General features: G+C 35.3%; 1 protein-coding gene across 4 annotated transcripts in view; it reads left to right on the top strand.

Annotated features, from left to right (window-relative positions):
* Positions 1-16490, top strand: part of ENGase (cytosolic endo-beta-N-acetylglucosaminidase) — a 79586-nt gene extending 63096 nt beyond the window's left edge. For all 4 annotated transcript variants that reach the window (XM_069841389.1, XM_069841390.1, XM_069841391.1 and 1 more), the window contains one exon: positions 13390-16490. In XM_069841389.1, coding sequence (XP_069697490.1) covers positions 13390-13498 — 109 coding nt within the window. In that variant the 3' untranslated portion in view covers positions 13499-16490. The remainder of the gene's footprint in view (positions 1-13389) is intronic.
* Positions 16491-17249: the final 759 nt, after the last annotated feature.

The raw sequence follows: 17249 nt of genomic DNA on the forward strand, positions 1-17249 counted from the left end.
AAATGGAGATTCTGTTTTGAAAATCTCCATCCTCACTGCCATGCATATGGTCTGCAGTGCATGGGAGGAAGTGTCAGCAGCCACCATCACCAACTGCTTCAGAAAAGCAGGCTTTATGAAGGCTGTCAGTGGTGACATCATGGAAGATGAAAAAGACTGCATCAATGAACGGTAGCAGGACTGGAAGCTGAATGAAGATACATGTGTAGCTTCAATATTGATGAATCCAGGTGAAAAGGGAGTTATTCTTCCTCCGTCAAAGATGTCCAGCAAAACAGACCTCCATTCTTGATTTCTTCAAGAATTGGCAGGTAAACTTGATGCAACCAACCAGTGAACGTAATGTTATGAAGCTCTTTGAAGTATTTTTGTTGTTTCAGTTGAGATTAGGCCATAAAAATTAGTTCTTAAATATGTCGATGTATTTCTTTTTCAATTTTGGCAAAACCTCTATTTTGGAATTTTCTCGATTTTGGGTATAATTTATCCAGTCCCTGAAAAACCCAGAATTGAGGTTTCACTGTAAGTAGTATGTCATTATATCGTTTTCTGCGTGCAAGAGTGGCATTATGCTGGATGTTGCGTACATGTAGGATTGGCATTACTCCACATTCCTACCAGGGCTGATCTCGTGAGCTCCCCACAGTAGGTAAACACCATGCAGTTTGGTCGTTGATTACTGTCTGTAAAAGTTTTTATTGATTCTGATTATACAAGATAAAAGATGTTGAATCATTCAACTCAAGACCATAGTTCAAAGTGCCAGGACTGTGACGACATCATCTTGTTCTCCAGTCGATGCCATTTAGTTGCCATGCAGCAATGGTTAAGTGTGCATTGTGCATTTGCAGTAGAAGCATTTTACAAAAGCAGTGATGCTTTGAAGCTACGTGACAGTAATTCTGTGGATACTTCTAACAGTCAACAGTCATGATCTGTTTCTATAAGCCTATGCTGTAAAGATAAGTGTTACAAATTATGAACCAACAGATTCAGTATTGCGTAAGGAGCATCAAGGACTAAAGGAAATATTTGAATGCTAAAGATGGACAGGGCATGTAGCACGTATGAGTGAATCCAGAAATGCATATATAGAATGTTAGTTGGAAGACTTGAGGGGAAAAGACCTTTGGTGACGCCGAGACGTAGATGGGAGGATAATATTAAAATGGATTTGAGGAAGGTGAGATATGATGCTAGGCTAGGGACTGGATTAATCTTGCTTAGGATAAGGGCTGATGGCAGGCTTATGTGAGGGTGGCAATGAACCTCTGTGTTCTTTAAAAGCCATTTGTAAGTAAGTAAAGACAGTTGGATGTGTCAAGAGTCTCATTCCTGCAGAATTCACAGCATCCAGTATACCGGTGACGAGGGCCACCGACAGGATTTATGGGCCTCTGTGCAATATTGTGCTCAGGCCCTGTTGAAAAAAAAAGTTAAAAATCATAAGTTACCAATTATTCTGACCATAATAATTATTTGCAAAATAAATAAAAGATAACCCCATACACAGATACGGATCTAAAAGTATACACTTTTGTTACATTGAAAACGTTTAGCAAAATTTCACATTAGCACAGTATATTATAGTCGTCACACTTCTTTTTCAGTAGGGCCTAGTGTTTCGTGACGAAACTTTCGTCTTTTCGTTGTCGTTTGTTTCGTTTTGTTTTCATAAAACACTATTCTTAAACAGCTGTAATTTCTGACTTGCAGGCCAACATCCACAACAACTCTCTTTGACTTCAGTAATGCAAAATGATCAATTATATCATCAAAATTTAAAGACCTAGCAAGATAGCTCTCCAGACAAAGGAGGCCAAGGTTACTCAATCTTTCTTGACACTGTTACTCTGAATATATTTTTTATTTCCTTCATTTTGTTTCAAGTTGGTGTGAAATTGAGCGTTGCTAGTGAAGGTGCAGGAAATAAACCAATCTCAAGTCCGTCTGTTCAGGTTGTCAAAAATAAGACAGTTCATGCTTAGAAGTGAATACTGATGGACCATCAGTGATGGTTGTGGCTGTTTAGAAAAAAATTCTGATAACAGTAGTATTGAATCAGAACAAGCAAACAATAGTAAAAATGATCAGTTAATATGTGCAAGTGAAACAAATTTACCCACACCAGTTCCTAACTCTGAGTCATGGCAGGTAACATGCGACCTTGGAAAACTAAAAAGTGACAGAGAAATTGTGTCATTGAATGTGTTGTTCGAAAAAGTACCCCCAACCTGCCTAGTAACCTTCTAAGTGACGGAACAAGAGCCTTTACAATATTATTTTCAAAACTCAAGAATGGAGAATGTGTTCCCAGAGACTGGCTAGTGTGGAGTCTCTGGGAACACATTCTCCATTCTTAAGTTTTGAAAATACTGTAATACTGTTTTTGGAAAGGCTCTTGTTTTCGAACAACACATTGAATGACACAATTTGTCTGCTACTTTTTAGTTTTCCAAGGTCGCTCAATTTCACACCAACTTCAAACAAAGTTCTACTCCCTTTCTTAATATGTTCCAATTTTTCTGTCTCTCCTTGCGCTTCTCAGCTCCCGACTTATGCTTCTACTTGTCTATTGTCCACTGATAACACTAATGAACAGAATTTACTAGACAAACGGCAACGAAAAGACGAAAGTTTCTTCACGAAACATACTATTTAGGCCCTACTGAAAAGGAAACGTAATCCTCTGGCTTGGATTTGGGAGAATCCACTAGCACATTGCGGTGGGCCGGCAGGGGTTGGTAGTTTGAGGACAAGCCAATTGAACATGTTCGGTACAAGCGACAGGAACATATTTCAGGCAAATCCCAGAGCCCTCAAATGTCGTGTCGATTTTTAACGAGGGACACCGATATTCTATTATATAAAAGTTAAACATTTACATAATGAAGTGGTAATTTGTATTAATTCTACTACTGTTGGGTAATATGTCAGATTCATGTAACAAATGTTCTTACAAAATTTTTTAGTACTGGTATGTATCCGTGATAATAAAAAGTAATCAGACTCACTTAATCTGACGGGCCCTTATTGCTCACAGGCCCATAAGCACTTGCCCCCTTCCCCCCCCCCTTCCTCGGCGGCCCTGCCGGTGACATGCTTTGTCATTAGGATTGTTTCACCTCACTTTGGACAGAATATTGCTCCCAGATTTTAATTCTCGTCTGAATAAGATCAACGTAGTCCAAGAATTGCAAGTAATTGTGATTTCAATACGAGACTTATACTTGTTGAACACTTTTTTTTTGAAAAGTATAATGAAGACAGGGTTGGGAAGTTGCATTAAAAAATTAATTTCTATATGACACATTGAAAACGTGTAAAAAAGCGTAACTTATGTCATAAAAGTAAAAAATGTAATGAATTAAAAGCTTTCTGCAATACATTAAGTAAACAAAGTGTTTGTTACTCGAGTTCCCATTCTACCAGCGTGCATTTCTTCTATCCTTTGAAACGATATGCAGACACTGCATAGCTGCTTAGCTACAGAGAAGTTATTATGAGGTGAGGCGAGAAAATGGTGAGTTACTGGTGGCCCGCTCCCTGCACTGTCTGTGATGCACAGGGTGTTAGAGGTGTGGCATAGTAGGTCCTCAGTCGCCATATGGCACTCGCTGTAGTTACAAAAATCTTGATTCTTCAAGTGTAGAAAGTTAGTGTGTAAAGTTCAGTGATTATTGTGTATTTAGGTAATGCCTACCAAGAAATTCTCATTGCATGAACGTGTGTTTATGTACAACACGTACTAAAAGGCAGAAGGCCATGTGTGAAAAGAAGACACAAATTTCGTTTATAAGAAAAATTCTCATTCTATAGATGAATTATAAGTCTATATACGACAAGAAATCGAGGCTATCAATGATGTGGAACTTCAGAGTGTTGTTCATTCGTTTATCAGAAGATGTCAGTTGTGTGTGGCGGCAAATAGGGGCCATTTTCAGCAACGACTGTGAGCATGGTAAGTCCAAATTATAGAACATTTATTGTTAGTACTGTTATGTATTGTAGAAGTGCTGGAGAAATGGTTACGTGCTCACCATGCTAGCAGTGGGCCACGAATCACCCACCATTTTCTCGCCTCACATCATAATAATGTCTCTGTACTTGCTGCATCAATACACATCCCGAATTAACTAGTGATCAAAGGCTGCCAATGGTTTTCATCATGTGCATTTTGTGTCATTGTGTTTCTCACTGTTCCCACCAGCATTTTTTTGTCGTCTTTATATTTTTTGCCGATTTTCTTATGTTATTGTGATAATGGATAGTGTCTTTGTATGTAATTAGACTTCATATTGTCATCTGATAATTTAGAAATTTTAAAAGACTAGAATGATATACTCAACTTCAGTTCACAACATAGTTCCGAATCATTCAGGAAGAGTTTATAATCAGTGATTTTGAAGTTAGTAAGATCCTATATTAAAAATAAAAGTTGAAGATGACATGTGTGATATGCAGGAAGATCTTTGTGTAGCATGTATGACTTTTTTGGGGGGGAGGTTGGTTATTTAACGACGCTGTATCAATGCCTGTTATTATTCGGTTGCGAAACTTTTGTCATCTAGTCTGCTGTCAAAAAATCTGAAAGTTAGAATTTATAAAAATTATATTACCAGATGTTCTGTATGGTTGTGAAACTTGGACTCTCACTTTGAGAGAGGAACAGAGATTAAGGTTGTTTGAGAATAAGGTTCTTAGGAAAATATTTGGGGCTAAGTGGGATGAAGTTACAGGAGAATGGAGAAAGTTACACAACGCAGAACTGCATGCATTGTTTTCTTCACCTGACATACAGTAATTAGGAACATTAAATCCAGACGTTTGAGATGAGCAGGGCATGTAGCACGTATGGGCAAATCCAGAAATACATATAGAGTGTTAGTTGGGAGACAAGAGGGAAAAAGATCTTTGGGGAGGCCAAGACGTAGATGGGAGGATAATATTAAAATGGATTTGGGGGAGGTGGGATATGATGATAGAGACTGGATTAATCTTGCACAGGATAGGGACCAATGGCAGGCTTACGTGAGGGCGACAATGAACCTGCACGTTCTTTAAAAGCTATTTGTAAGTAAGTTGTTGTAAGTATCAACTACTTATTTAACGTCGATGGAATTGGTGATAGTAAGATGAGGCCGAGAATTCGCCATATATTACCTGACATTCTCCTTATAGTTGGGGAAAACCTCGGAAAAAACTCAACCATCTAATCAGCTCAAGCGGGAATCGCAGAACGTAAATTTTATGGTTCGATAATTAGAAACACAGCAGAACAGCATCTTCAAACACATAGAAGAATATGAAACTTCTTGAAATACATCTTGCAGATATGGTGTGGTTTGGAATTGTGGATTACATAGGGTATTTCTATCTTGGCCACAAAATCAATTGCCGCAGTGATTTTAATAAAGGCTATTGTGGGATATGAATAACCACTTCTGTTAACATTCTTAAAAAGAGCTTAGGCAGGGTTATCAATAAAACAATAACACTTGATTCGAACAATGTGTGAGAGTGTTCACAGGCAATGTTGTCCTTAATCGTTAATTAGATAGCTTTATATAACTGCCAAAGTGGCAGATGCATGTGATATTTCCAACTGGTTTACACCTGTTTCTAATAATTTTAGATGAGGAGTTATAACATTATAAATTTCTACATTTTTGTCCTGCGTTATGTGCTGATTGCATTCCCTGAGACAACATTATTTGCATGCAATGATGCTGATATTATGCCAGCAATGTCCAGCTCAGAGTGCTGCATTGGAGTTAAATCACTCGCTTGAACTCGGTCGAATGTCGCACCCTCGTCTGAGATGAGATCGGTCGTGATACGCTTCGTAATAAATAGAAGCACAGTACAAGGTCATCTCACCGACATATCGTATCTTGTATGGAAAGCGACAGATAAGATACACATGTTTTGCTCATATGGTAAAAATAAGACTTTATTTTCTGCGTTTATGACAAACGTTTAATGGAACAGTCTAACTCTAATGGAACGTACCAAAACAGTAACATGAAGTTATAAATAAAATAGTACGAAAAACTTCGATATACAGTTTAATGGAACAGTCTAACTCTAATGGAACGTACCAAAACAGTAACATGAAGTTATAAATAAAATAGTACGAAAAACTTCGATATACAGTTTAATGGAACAGTCTAACTCTAATGGAACGTACCAAAACAGTAACATGAAGTTATAAATAAAATAGTACGAAAAACTTCGATATACAGTTATTATTGCTAATTAATAATTATTCAATATTTGATTTACCACATATATAATATGATAGGTCTATACTTAGTGTTCCACCTATATACTGCGACAATGTAGAAACGTTTTACAAAATATTATTGATATAGCAGTAGATTAATAACAATATTAGTACAGAGATAACGTCACAGAAAGTATAATAAAACGAATAATCATGCTGCACAACTGTTACAGATGCAAAGATTGATACACTAATTACTAGAGATTATTATTATTACCAGAAAACTTGATACGGTTCTTGCATTGTCGTGATTGTATTCTCCGTTTATAATAATTATAACATCAGATGTGGCAAAAATAAAATCACTCTTGTGTGTGTGGGGGGGGGGGGGGGACATTGACCTACAACATTTATATTACATTTTAAAGCAAGTTTTTTAGTTGTACTATGGAGAGGTCAGTTAAACAAGAACGAATATCTAACGCTCGGCTTATATCGTTCGAGGATTTACCCATCATGCATGTGCGCTACCTATCGGATTATGCTATGAACTACTTGACGCTCTAGCGAAAACGTCCGATGCAGGCCTCTGGTCAAGCTGTTTCCTCTAAACCCGTTGTGTGTGAGAATATTGAAGAGCAAGAGAGTTAATGGCTTTATTTCCAAAAACTCAGCATTAGTTAACAACAAAAACAGCAGAATTTTGTGAATTGCTTATACCACTATAGCAGCATTAGTCTGGGCATTACTGCTACTGCTCCCCAGTCCTCTTATTGAACTGAACAAAATTTTAGTTTGGCCGCTGAAGAATCTTCTTGTCAGAACAAAGTGAAATCCATAATTTAAGAGGTATGTAATGCACCGCACTACAGATAATAATGATAAAAATGATAGCTTCGTATGTTTCATTCTTATTGAAATGCTTAGAAATTTACAGAAGTGCTTTCAATTTCTGAAATAATTGATAAAAACATTCTCTGACCACTTCAATCTAGAGCAGCAGTCGGCATTTCATGTCACAAGCGGCAGCTTATGTCATAGTTATGCAGGGACAATTCCGGAAGGAGTTTCAGTTCTGTATCCCTCCACCACCTGCACTCACTCCATGTAGGACAGGGCAAATACATATTATACAAGTAGTTGTAACTGGCGATCAGCATGTCTGTTTCTAAATCATTAAACATAAAGAGTGCAGCAAAACGAATATTTCTAGGAGAATGGGGAGAGAAACTCTTTTGTTGTGCAGAGGAAGAAAATAATATAATATGTTTAGGTTCTGGACTACTTAAAGGGTCAGTAGATTTACTGACATGTAAAAGAACTCCTGCGGGACAAAATTCCGGCACATACGGTGACGCTGATGTAACTTCCGCAGTTGCGAGCGTTGTTAAATAAAACATAACATTTAACAACTACTTAAAGGATTTCATATTACCACCATAAAGAAGCATTATACAAAACTCCATTGTCACGTGTACCTTACCATAATATTAATACTGATTAAGAAAAAAGCATTGGTGAATATCATTTTTTGATATTATAAAATTTTGTAACTTTGCAAAGAAGCCTAAGTAAGAGAAAATTTCTCAGATTTCAAAATTTCCCGAAAATTCACTAAAATTCAAAATAGCCACTCGTTAGGTCATTTTGTGCTACGTTTATTTCAATGTTCGCGTCGACATATATTATGCGAGCAATTTTTTTTAAGTGAAACACGTTAAATGTAAAGCATGCTCCTAATTGACGGACCAGCATTTATTTGAGCAACAACTTCTACATAGGACAGACAGGCAGATCATTTCAAACATGTTACAAAGAACACATCACAATTGAAGGGTACACGGGAAAAACAAACAATGTCACAATTCCTTTAAGGGTGATGTCGTTATTCACTGTATTACTACAAACTTTAGTGTTATTTTTACCAAAAGTGGTAAAGGAGAATTAAAACCACGGATACACTCATCATTTCCTTCATTTCAAGTAGAAACACCAATAAATTTTGCAGTAATATACTGAAATAGATCATTATCTCACCCTTAATGGAAATGTGACATTGTTCGTTTTTCCCGTGTACCCTTCAAATGCTAACCACACCTATAGAGACATCAACACAGACATGGAAATTCTACACATCCAACCAAAAAGCCAGAAACTAAACACACTAGAACAATACGAAATATACAGACACACAAAAACACATCTAAATGAAATTCTCAACACACAACTCAATTTCAGAACACACACACACTTTGACTCCACATTACACTACACAAACAAAACAAAAGGCACCAAGACCAGCAACAAACAATTCTGAAGATGGCCAATAGCAGGCTGGAACATGTTAACGAGGTAATATAAAATTTAACACAAGAAAGACAAATAATACGTTTTCCGAAATTACAAATTGCAACTTATGATGGAGAACCAGACTTTATTTCACTAATTAAAAGATCGGGATAGGCTGATGAGTAATTTAAAATCCATCAGAAGGATGCAAAGACATCATATACCTGTAGTTCGATTAATTATTTCCAGACTACAGACGAGGTTCAGTCCTCTTCTCCTCCCAGCCTACTGCTTTCTACCAGCCCTCGTCTTGCAAGACGGGCTGCATTTTATATGACGTCACCTATGTTGACGTTCTGCCAACGACTGATCTAGAGTCATTACTAGTCATCAGTTTCGAAAAATTGCATGGCTGTAGTATCTCAAGAATGAACATGATATTTTAGTATTCTTTACAGTGTGAATAGTGAACCACTTTTTCATTCTTCCTAAGAATTTAATTTTAATCCCACAATTCTTGAACCCTTCAATTCCAAAATCTGTGCAATTATGTTTTAGTGTTTGAAATGTTGCTGTAATCTCCAAGAAAATTTTTAGTGGTTTTTTTTTTTTTTTTACCAATTTGTTTATGTATAGTCCATACATTTTATTTTTTCACGCTCGCATGTGGGTAGCTGTGCTCTGCAATCCCATTTCCATTCTGCTTCACGCAAGCGTGGAAAGATCAAATGTATACACTGTGTACAGGATGTAGCAAAAAGGTACGGCCAAACTTTCAGGAAACATTCCTCACACGTAGAAGAAAATATGTTATATGGACATAGCTGCGCAAACGCTTTATTTTCATGTTAGAACTCATTTTCTACAACTCTTCATAATACATTAATCACGTGAAAATCGTAGGAACCTGCAAAAGACGTGGTTTCATTAATTCCAAGAAATGCATCTTCTGTGTACTTAATAAGACTGTGCAAAACTCGGATGGGATTAATTATAGAGTGAAAAAAGCAAGCATATCCAACCCCCACCACAAGGCACACCCTCACATGATATGATACAATTTAATCCCATTCGAGCTTTACCAATCTTATTAAGTACACAGAAGATGTCTTTCTTGGAAATAACGAAATCACGTTTATTGAAGGCTTCTTTTATTTTCACTTCACTGTACTTGACATCGGAAAGGGTCATAATGTACCCCTCCGAAAAAGGCTCGATTTTCTTAGGTATTGCTGCTGTGAGACACCATGCACTCTGCCTGTGGATTCACTCACTATTGGTCTGTCACATCTAGCCACAGTTCAGCTGTCATGTGACTCGTGACGCACATGATGTCATTCAAATTCGTTTCCAGAGATCAGAAACAACCCTCTGTAGACACACTTTCCAAACGATGTATAGCTTCAGGTACTTTTAACCATCGACCAGTCACAAAATGTTTCAGATAATGTTGTAGAAAATTAAAAAAGAACTTTTGTATCATGTTAATTTTCAATTTAGCTAATATTTTAAAAGATAATCATAAAAAAAATTAAAAATACACTCAACTCGAAATTTATTAAAACTATGTAAAATAGGATTATGCATTGCCTATTTACTTTCTTTTGACAAGCTTGGCAGAAGATTTTTCGCCATCTGTTGTGAAATTGGAATCGTCGCCTATCCATTTTCGAAGTAGATATGCATGTGATGCTGCAAATTTAGGCATGTGTACACTATCTATAACTGTGCCAAGAAGTAAAAATTTATTGAACCACGTCTGTGAAACGCTAGCAAAGAACTAATTAAATAATGCAAGTTTCCAGAATATGTCTGATTCAACAATTGAATGTAGCCAACAATGTGTCACTCTCGAAATGCATTTTTGATATAGTTATTCATTTCTTTCGTATATTGTTTATCGTTTCAAGACAGTATTATTGTAAATAAACAACTTAATTGTATACTGGTATGTTTTATATATATATATATATATATATATATATATACACACATACATACATATATAGACACACACACACACACAGACATACATGGTGATTCACGAGGCTTTACCATCCCTTACAGAGCTTATTTCCGAAGACATTCTGAGCAAAAAATGTCATATGAACTATTCATAAGCACCTTCATTTAGTTAGCTAGGATTCTGAAGCTAAAAAGGTGTTGTGAATTCCATAGTTGCGTCGTACAGAATTTTTTTCCGATTTTTAACTACAAAATTACATTTTCTTATGCATTTATCACAATTGTTACAAATCATACCACTCTTGTAAATTCTTTAAGACTGTATGTACATTATGATGCACAATTAAACACTAAAACACAGCCCGATCAAATTCTCAACACACAGATCAATTTCAGTACACACACACTATTTGACTTCACTCTTCAACACCTTTCAACAATCAAACACACCCACATTACAGGCAGAGAAGTTCGAGATGACGCCGTGATCTAGTAGGCTCTGAGAATGGTGCCTGAAGCATTGAAACAGCTGTAAGCCGAACAAATCTTAAATAATTAACACGAGTAAGTCCACTAAGTTAATCAATTAATTATAAACTGTAAAGAATCAAGTTCCTAAATTCATATGATTTGTAGCAATTTTTGTGATAAGTGCATAAGAATAGTGTCATTTTTAGTTAAAAATTCAAAAACAAAATCTGGACAAAGCAATTAACTACACATTTTTAGCTTCAGAACACTAGCCAATTAAAGAAATGACACTTCTGAATAGTTAATTCTCTATTTGTAATATTTTTTTTTTCGCTTGAAACAAAAGAAAGAAGTTATTTTACTGTCAACTTCAAATTAGCGTAACTCTGAAAATATTGAGATTAGGGCACATGTTTATATGACATTTTTTGCTCAGAATGTCTTCGGAAATAAGTCCCGTAAATGACGGTAAGTCCTCGTGAATCATCCTGTATATATTGCTTTATATATTTTAATTTTTTTCCCCTATTTAGTCTTTTTTGGTTTTTATGATTCATTTGGTCTTTTTAGGTTTATATGTGTCATTTAGCCTTTTTTAGGTTCTATAAGATTCATATATTTTACGGTAAGATGAATGAAACGTACAATTGTGTTAAAATATTCTAGATACTTTACAAGGAACAGAAAAGGCTAAATCCTTAGAATCCCAACCATGTTTATTACTATTAAATAGCCTACACACAGCTCATCAGCATTGTAATCTGTGCATTTTTATTCCTTCAACTGGTGCGTTTATTTTAATCCATTATTGGACCATGGAGATTTTTTTATGGAGGACTGAAACTTGTAATATTCATAAGACTGTTCAGAAGAGCCTATTTCTATTTTTGTGTTACCTGCACATATCTGAATAATGTGGTACCATTGTCTATAAATTTACAATTTTATGAATTCAAAATAAGAAGTATCTCCATGTGGCAAATTCTCCACATTCCTTCTGCTTAATGCATTCACTTTCAATAAAATTGAATAATTTCTTACAGCTAGGTCTGGTTTTTGTAACTCAGACATATTTATATATAAAATTCTTAATATAACTTTAATTCTCCTTCATCAAAAGGAGTTTCATAACAAGAGTGTTCAATTTTCTATTTAAAACACATACCAATGGGCTATTCCATATGAAATCGATCAGTAAAAAACCTCGCATTTTTTATACTCTAATTTTTTCCCTACTTACACAAGGTGCTGAGGAGAGTGCATTTTCAAAAATATACTATCGAAAGTCAAACGGTTTTCGTATTATTGAGCGATAAATTTAGCATATTTTATAAAAACAAGCCTCTTTCAGCGCTCAGAACTCTGGAACCATTTACTGCAGAACATTGAACGAGAGCTTATTTTGAAGCTGACTTTTGGTAGGTTATGTTAAGAAGTAATCCTTATTTTTATTGTACACAGAGAGACAGATAATCTGATTTTACTTGCTTTTAGGCTTTTTGGCCATTTGTAAAAATGTAAAAAAAATATTGAGGAAAAACCTTCCATTATGAAGAGGGTGTCGGCATTGTTTGCTTAGTGGTACGGCAATAAGTTTCGAGGGTATTAAGTAAATTATTTTCACACGCCTGGACTTGAACACCGCAATACCGCACACACTGGCCGAGAGCTGAAGATAAGCGAGCGTTGGGCGTCATTTTACTCCTGTGTTTATGAAAACCTGTGATAAAGTTAGCACAACCATGACTGCTAGACGACACATCACGTGTTTATCTCCTGGCCTTGCTTACCTCGGCTAACTCCCGCCTCACAGTCAGCTGGTTAGTTCACGCGCATACTATTTATTTCCTTTATTTGATATTTTCAATACTTTCTTATCAACATACCATCAGTAAAAAAATATGTGTTTATTTGTACTTTCAATGCGGAATCTAACTATATATTTTTAAAATATTTTTTCCTAGCCAAAGGCGTCTTAATGAGGATAAATCTAAATTTCTCCATTTCCATAAAAAGTAAGAAAATCTGTTTATTATGTCAATATAACCTTTAATTTCTCAGCATCAAAATAAACCATGATTTTGATCATTGGGTGAAAGGGTTTCGGAGCTACAACAGTTTAAAGTTGCTAATTTTATGAAAGTACGATAAATTTAAATATTTTTAATTTAAACGCTATGAAGTTCTGATGCCTCAAACTTCGCACAAAGCATTGTATCACAGTTCTCTACGTACAAAAAAAGTTTCATTGTATTTAGAAATTGTAAGGTCAATTTTCTCTATATTTCGGTCGATATGAGATGGAATAGCTCCAATACAATACCTATTCATTTCTTAGTGTTATAACATTGCGCATATTTTTATCCTTCCTTCTATACAAATTGGCACTGAGATTAATCGTTATTAATGTTATCATAATTTATTTCCCTATGTTTCAGGCATTATTTACTGGAGCTCCATGAAACAATTGTGGACATCAGTGTAGAATTGTGTGGTCCTGGCACTGCTGTACTTTTGGGACTTTTCAGCATTATACCATTGGAATAATACAGTAATTCATCTGAAGTATTTTATACAATGATACTTACCTTGTTTGTTTGAATTTTATGATGAAATCATCTTTGTTATTATAATTACTGTAGAATGGGGGTACTTGCAACAGATGTGTAATTCAACAGCATGTTACACAAAACTGTAAATAGTTCTAAAAAAGACTATATACCCAAAGTTTAGTCCATATCAGTAGAATAATATGATATATACAAATTTTTCTTTGTTAATTTTGGTTTTTTAGAAATAATGGATAAACATGAATGTTGCAAGTTGCTGCACTGGTGAGGTAACTTGCAACAGTAATTAAATAATGCTGCAATGTCAAATTAGCAGCTAAATAACGTCACTTGCAACACTTAATATATTTTTTATATATATTTATACAACAATGAATAATGAAAAAACACAAATTTCACATTATTAAGTGTGATAAGTTCATAGAATTTGCACAGTGAAACTGGAACTTTTTTTGTGTTTCCTTGGCATCTTAATGTAAAACAAGAAATTGTTTCGCAAATTAACGTAACAAATGAACATTCCCAACAACGCAGAAGCACATTCGATGACAGGACAAAGTTTAAGATCTGAGTTACAGCGGAGGTCGCTGGTGTCGTCTTCCACAAAAAGGCAAAGGAGTGGTAACTTACAGTGAAGATCCAAAAAACAACTCTTGGATTACTAATAGAAGAGGGATATCATCCTCAGAGTGAACCAGTGCCATAAGGATGTCCACAAACATCGCAGCAGTACGATCTGTGCCAGGTCGTTCCTTCCAAGATCAAAACTGTTGTCATCCAGGATTCAGCGAAGTAGAAACCCTTGGGCATGTTTTGGGTTATTGCCCTAAAGGAGAACTACTGAGGAACAATCGCCACCATAAAGTGAGAAGCTCCATCGCAACCACTCTTCGGAAGACAAAGTGGGAGGTTTACGAAGAAGTGCACTGCTTGGCTGAGAATGGATCAACGAGAAGAGCAGACATTATAGCCATTGATCGCCGGAATCAAAGAAGCCTCATTCTTGACCCCATTGTCCGTTTTGAGAAGGATGATCAACAACCCAATAACGTTAACAATGAAAGGAAATCTATTTAAACCCATGTATTCCTCACTTCAATGAGAGATACAAAATGAATATTAATACATGGGAAGTGAAAGGACTGTGCTAGGGGAACTTCATTTAAGTTAACCAAAACCATCCTCCTTTCTCTTAAATTTTCTAATGAGGACATTAACAAAATTTGTCTAATGGTATTGAGAGATTCATTATCCATTTTACACAATTACTTGTATAATAGTACGTAATATATATATATTTTTTTTTAAATTCATTTCATTACTCTTCAATGTATTTTCATCTCATGTTTTTCCAAAATCAAATTGTACTTTATTTTTAAATTTATCATTGTTCCGTATTCTCTCCGCAATCATACTGTATTTTTAATTTAACCTCTGCTTTGTATTCTGGATCCTAGTGGTCAGCCGTAGATGTCGGCCAGATGTCTCAAATTGTGGAATTTTTGTGTAAAATGAATAATACTTCCATATTACAACATGCATTATTATGGTAAAACTCTGAATGAAATCTGTTTTCGTTACTTTTTAAATGCTAAGAAAGTGGGTATGGCAGTGTAACAAGTTACCCCATCAGGAGCAGTAGGCTAATCCATAAAATTGTAAATTTACAGAAAATGGTACCAGATTATTCAACACAACTGTAGGACAAATTTCTTTACTTTATATTTAAGCCATAATTACCTGATAAATGCTCTCCAAATGCACTGTGAAGTATACACAGCAGAAGTTTATCGTATTTTGATTTTCGCTACTTCACAAGAATAATTTTTAAGTTTACAAATAATCTCATAAAAATCTAAAACAACATGTTTGAGATAGAACACACTCTGCTAAACAAATGACAATGAAAATGTCAAGATTGAAAGCAACGAGTTAGAAGAGAGATTATAAAGGGGCCAGGTTTTCTTGTACAGCGCTCTTAGTGGTGTCGCTGCAAAACATGGCAGAAATGGAATAAGTGCCTTCTGTTACATAAATTCGTCTGCTTACAATATTGTGTATACGGAGATAGGAGCTACGAAAAAAAAAAAAGCCTCCTGTGTGTGCTGCATATAACTGCAATAGCAGAAGAATGAAGACAAATGATATATCATATTTCAGATCAATTTTATGAAGTTAAGTCCATAGTTTCGTTAATTAGCAGCATTTTTTCTCATGCGTAATTGTGTAACAGATCCCGGCATATCCTACCGTGTGTACAGTTTTTTTCTTTACTTACAGGTTCTCTTTCAAAAATAAGAAACTGTATTTACGTACTTGGCCTCTAGTCGAGTCATATGTAAAAAAAAAAAAATAAATAAATAAAAAAAATAAAAAATAATTTAGTACCAGCAACAATTTGGCACATAAATAAGGATGGAAATTTCCTGTGAATGTGGGGTCTGATAGAGAGCTGGAGGCAGACATTGAGGTGGAACAAGTAAGTGGTGGGGAAGGACAGCATATCTCATTTCTGTGCGTTTACATACTGATAACAAAAAAGGCGAGTTTTCGTAAGGTCGAATCAGTGGTAGGTTAGTTTAGACTTTTGGTACACCTTGCTTATAATTATTCCCAATTGTATAGGAGTGTCACCCACACAAACTCCCTCTCTTCCACGCTATCCCATAGTGTTTTTGGTGGGAATCCTTGCTATTCGCCTTGCTTTGGCTATTGTAATGATTTACCATGCATTAGAATATGCAGATAAAGTGATTTTTATAGTTAGAGTACCGGTATTTGTTGCTGCAAACTAAACCACGTGTTAATCACTGTATACATACCAAGTGTTTATCACTATATATATCTCATAGAAGTCCGTAAAACAAAAGAAAATGTTACCTTCCTTGGTGTAGCTTTTCTGGAGAAACAGCTATGAGATTTAACAGAAATTAATAGTAATCAAAACTATTGGATATACTGTATATTGGTTTTCACTTAAGGAAAATAAATGCATGTTGTGTCATGTTTTATTCAAGTTACAAGCTTAGAGGTAAAGATTGTTTATTACAGTTAGGGCCTACTTTCATTCTATAATATCTTATGGTATAATAAATAGTTTTGCAACGCGTAGAGACTGGAGAAACAATTTAATAAAATCACCCCAATCATACTCATTTATTTTATAGGCAGTCTCGCAGGTTCGTTTAAAAAAACTTAATAATATTAACATTTCCTTCAGTATATTTGCTTTAACTCTTGTCGTACATACATGACAATTTTGCTCCGTTAGGTTATTCTTTTAAGCTTTCCTTCTAGGAATAGCTCAAGTGTTTTAAATTTAGCGTATATTACTTTAAGTTCTGTATTTTAGATTAAGTTACTAGCACATAAGTCGAATTTTTGACGAAACATTAAGTTTTTCCACTTCAGTTTAACTGATTTATGCAAACGAAATTTTGACAACTCCTCGACTCCAGCCTTACTTATCGTCACGCCCACATTGGGCGCTTATTTTAATGGCGGACGCACTTTCAATTTTCTTCAAACAGCAGCGCAATGGCCACTCTATAATCTCTCTTCTAACTCGTTTGTTGAAAGTCATAAAATTAATGTTGACGAACATAAGAAATTAAATATACCTTCACACTGTTCCAAATATCCCCACTGTTGCAAGTATCCCCATTCTACGGTAATAAATAGTGAATTTATTTTATAATACAATTAATCTTTATTGTTTAGTTTAAAGA

The sequence above is a fragment of the Periplaneta americana genome, chromosome 12, assembly GCF_040183065.1.
Source record: "Periplaneta americana isolate PAMFEO1 chromosome 12, P.americana_PAMFEO1_priV1, whole genome shotgun sequence".
In the NCBI taxonomy this organism is placed as follows: domain Eukaryota; kingdom Metazoa; phylum Arthropoda; class Insecta; order Blattodea; family Blattidae; genus Periplaneta; species Periplaneta americana.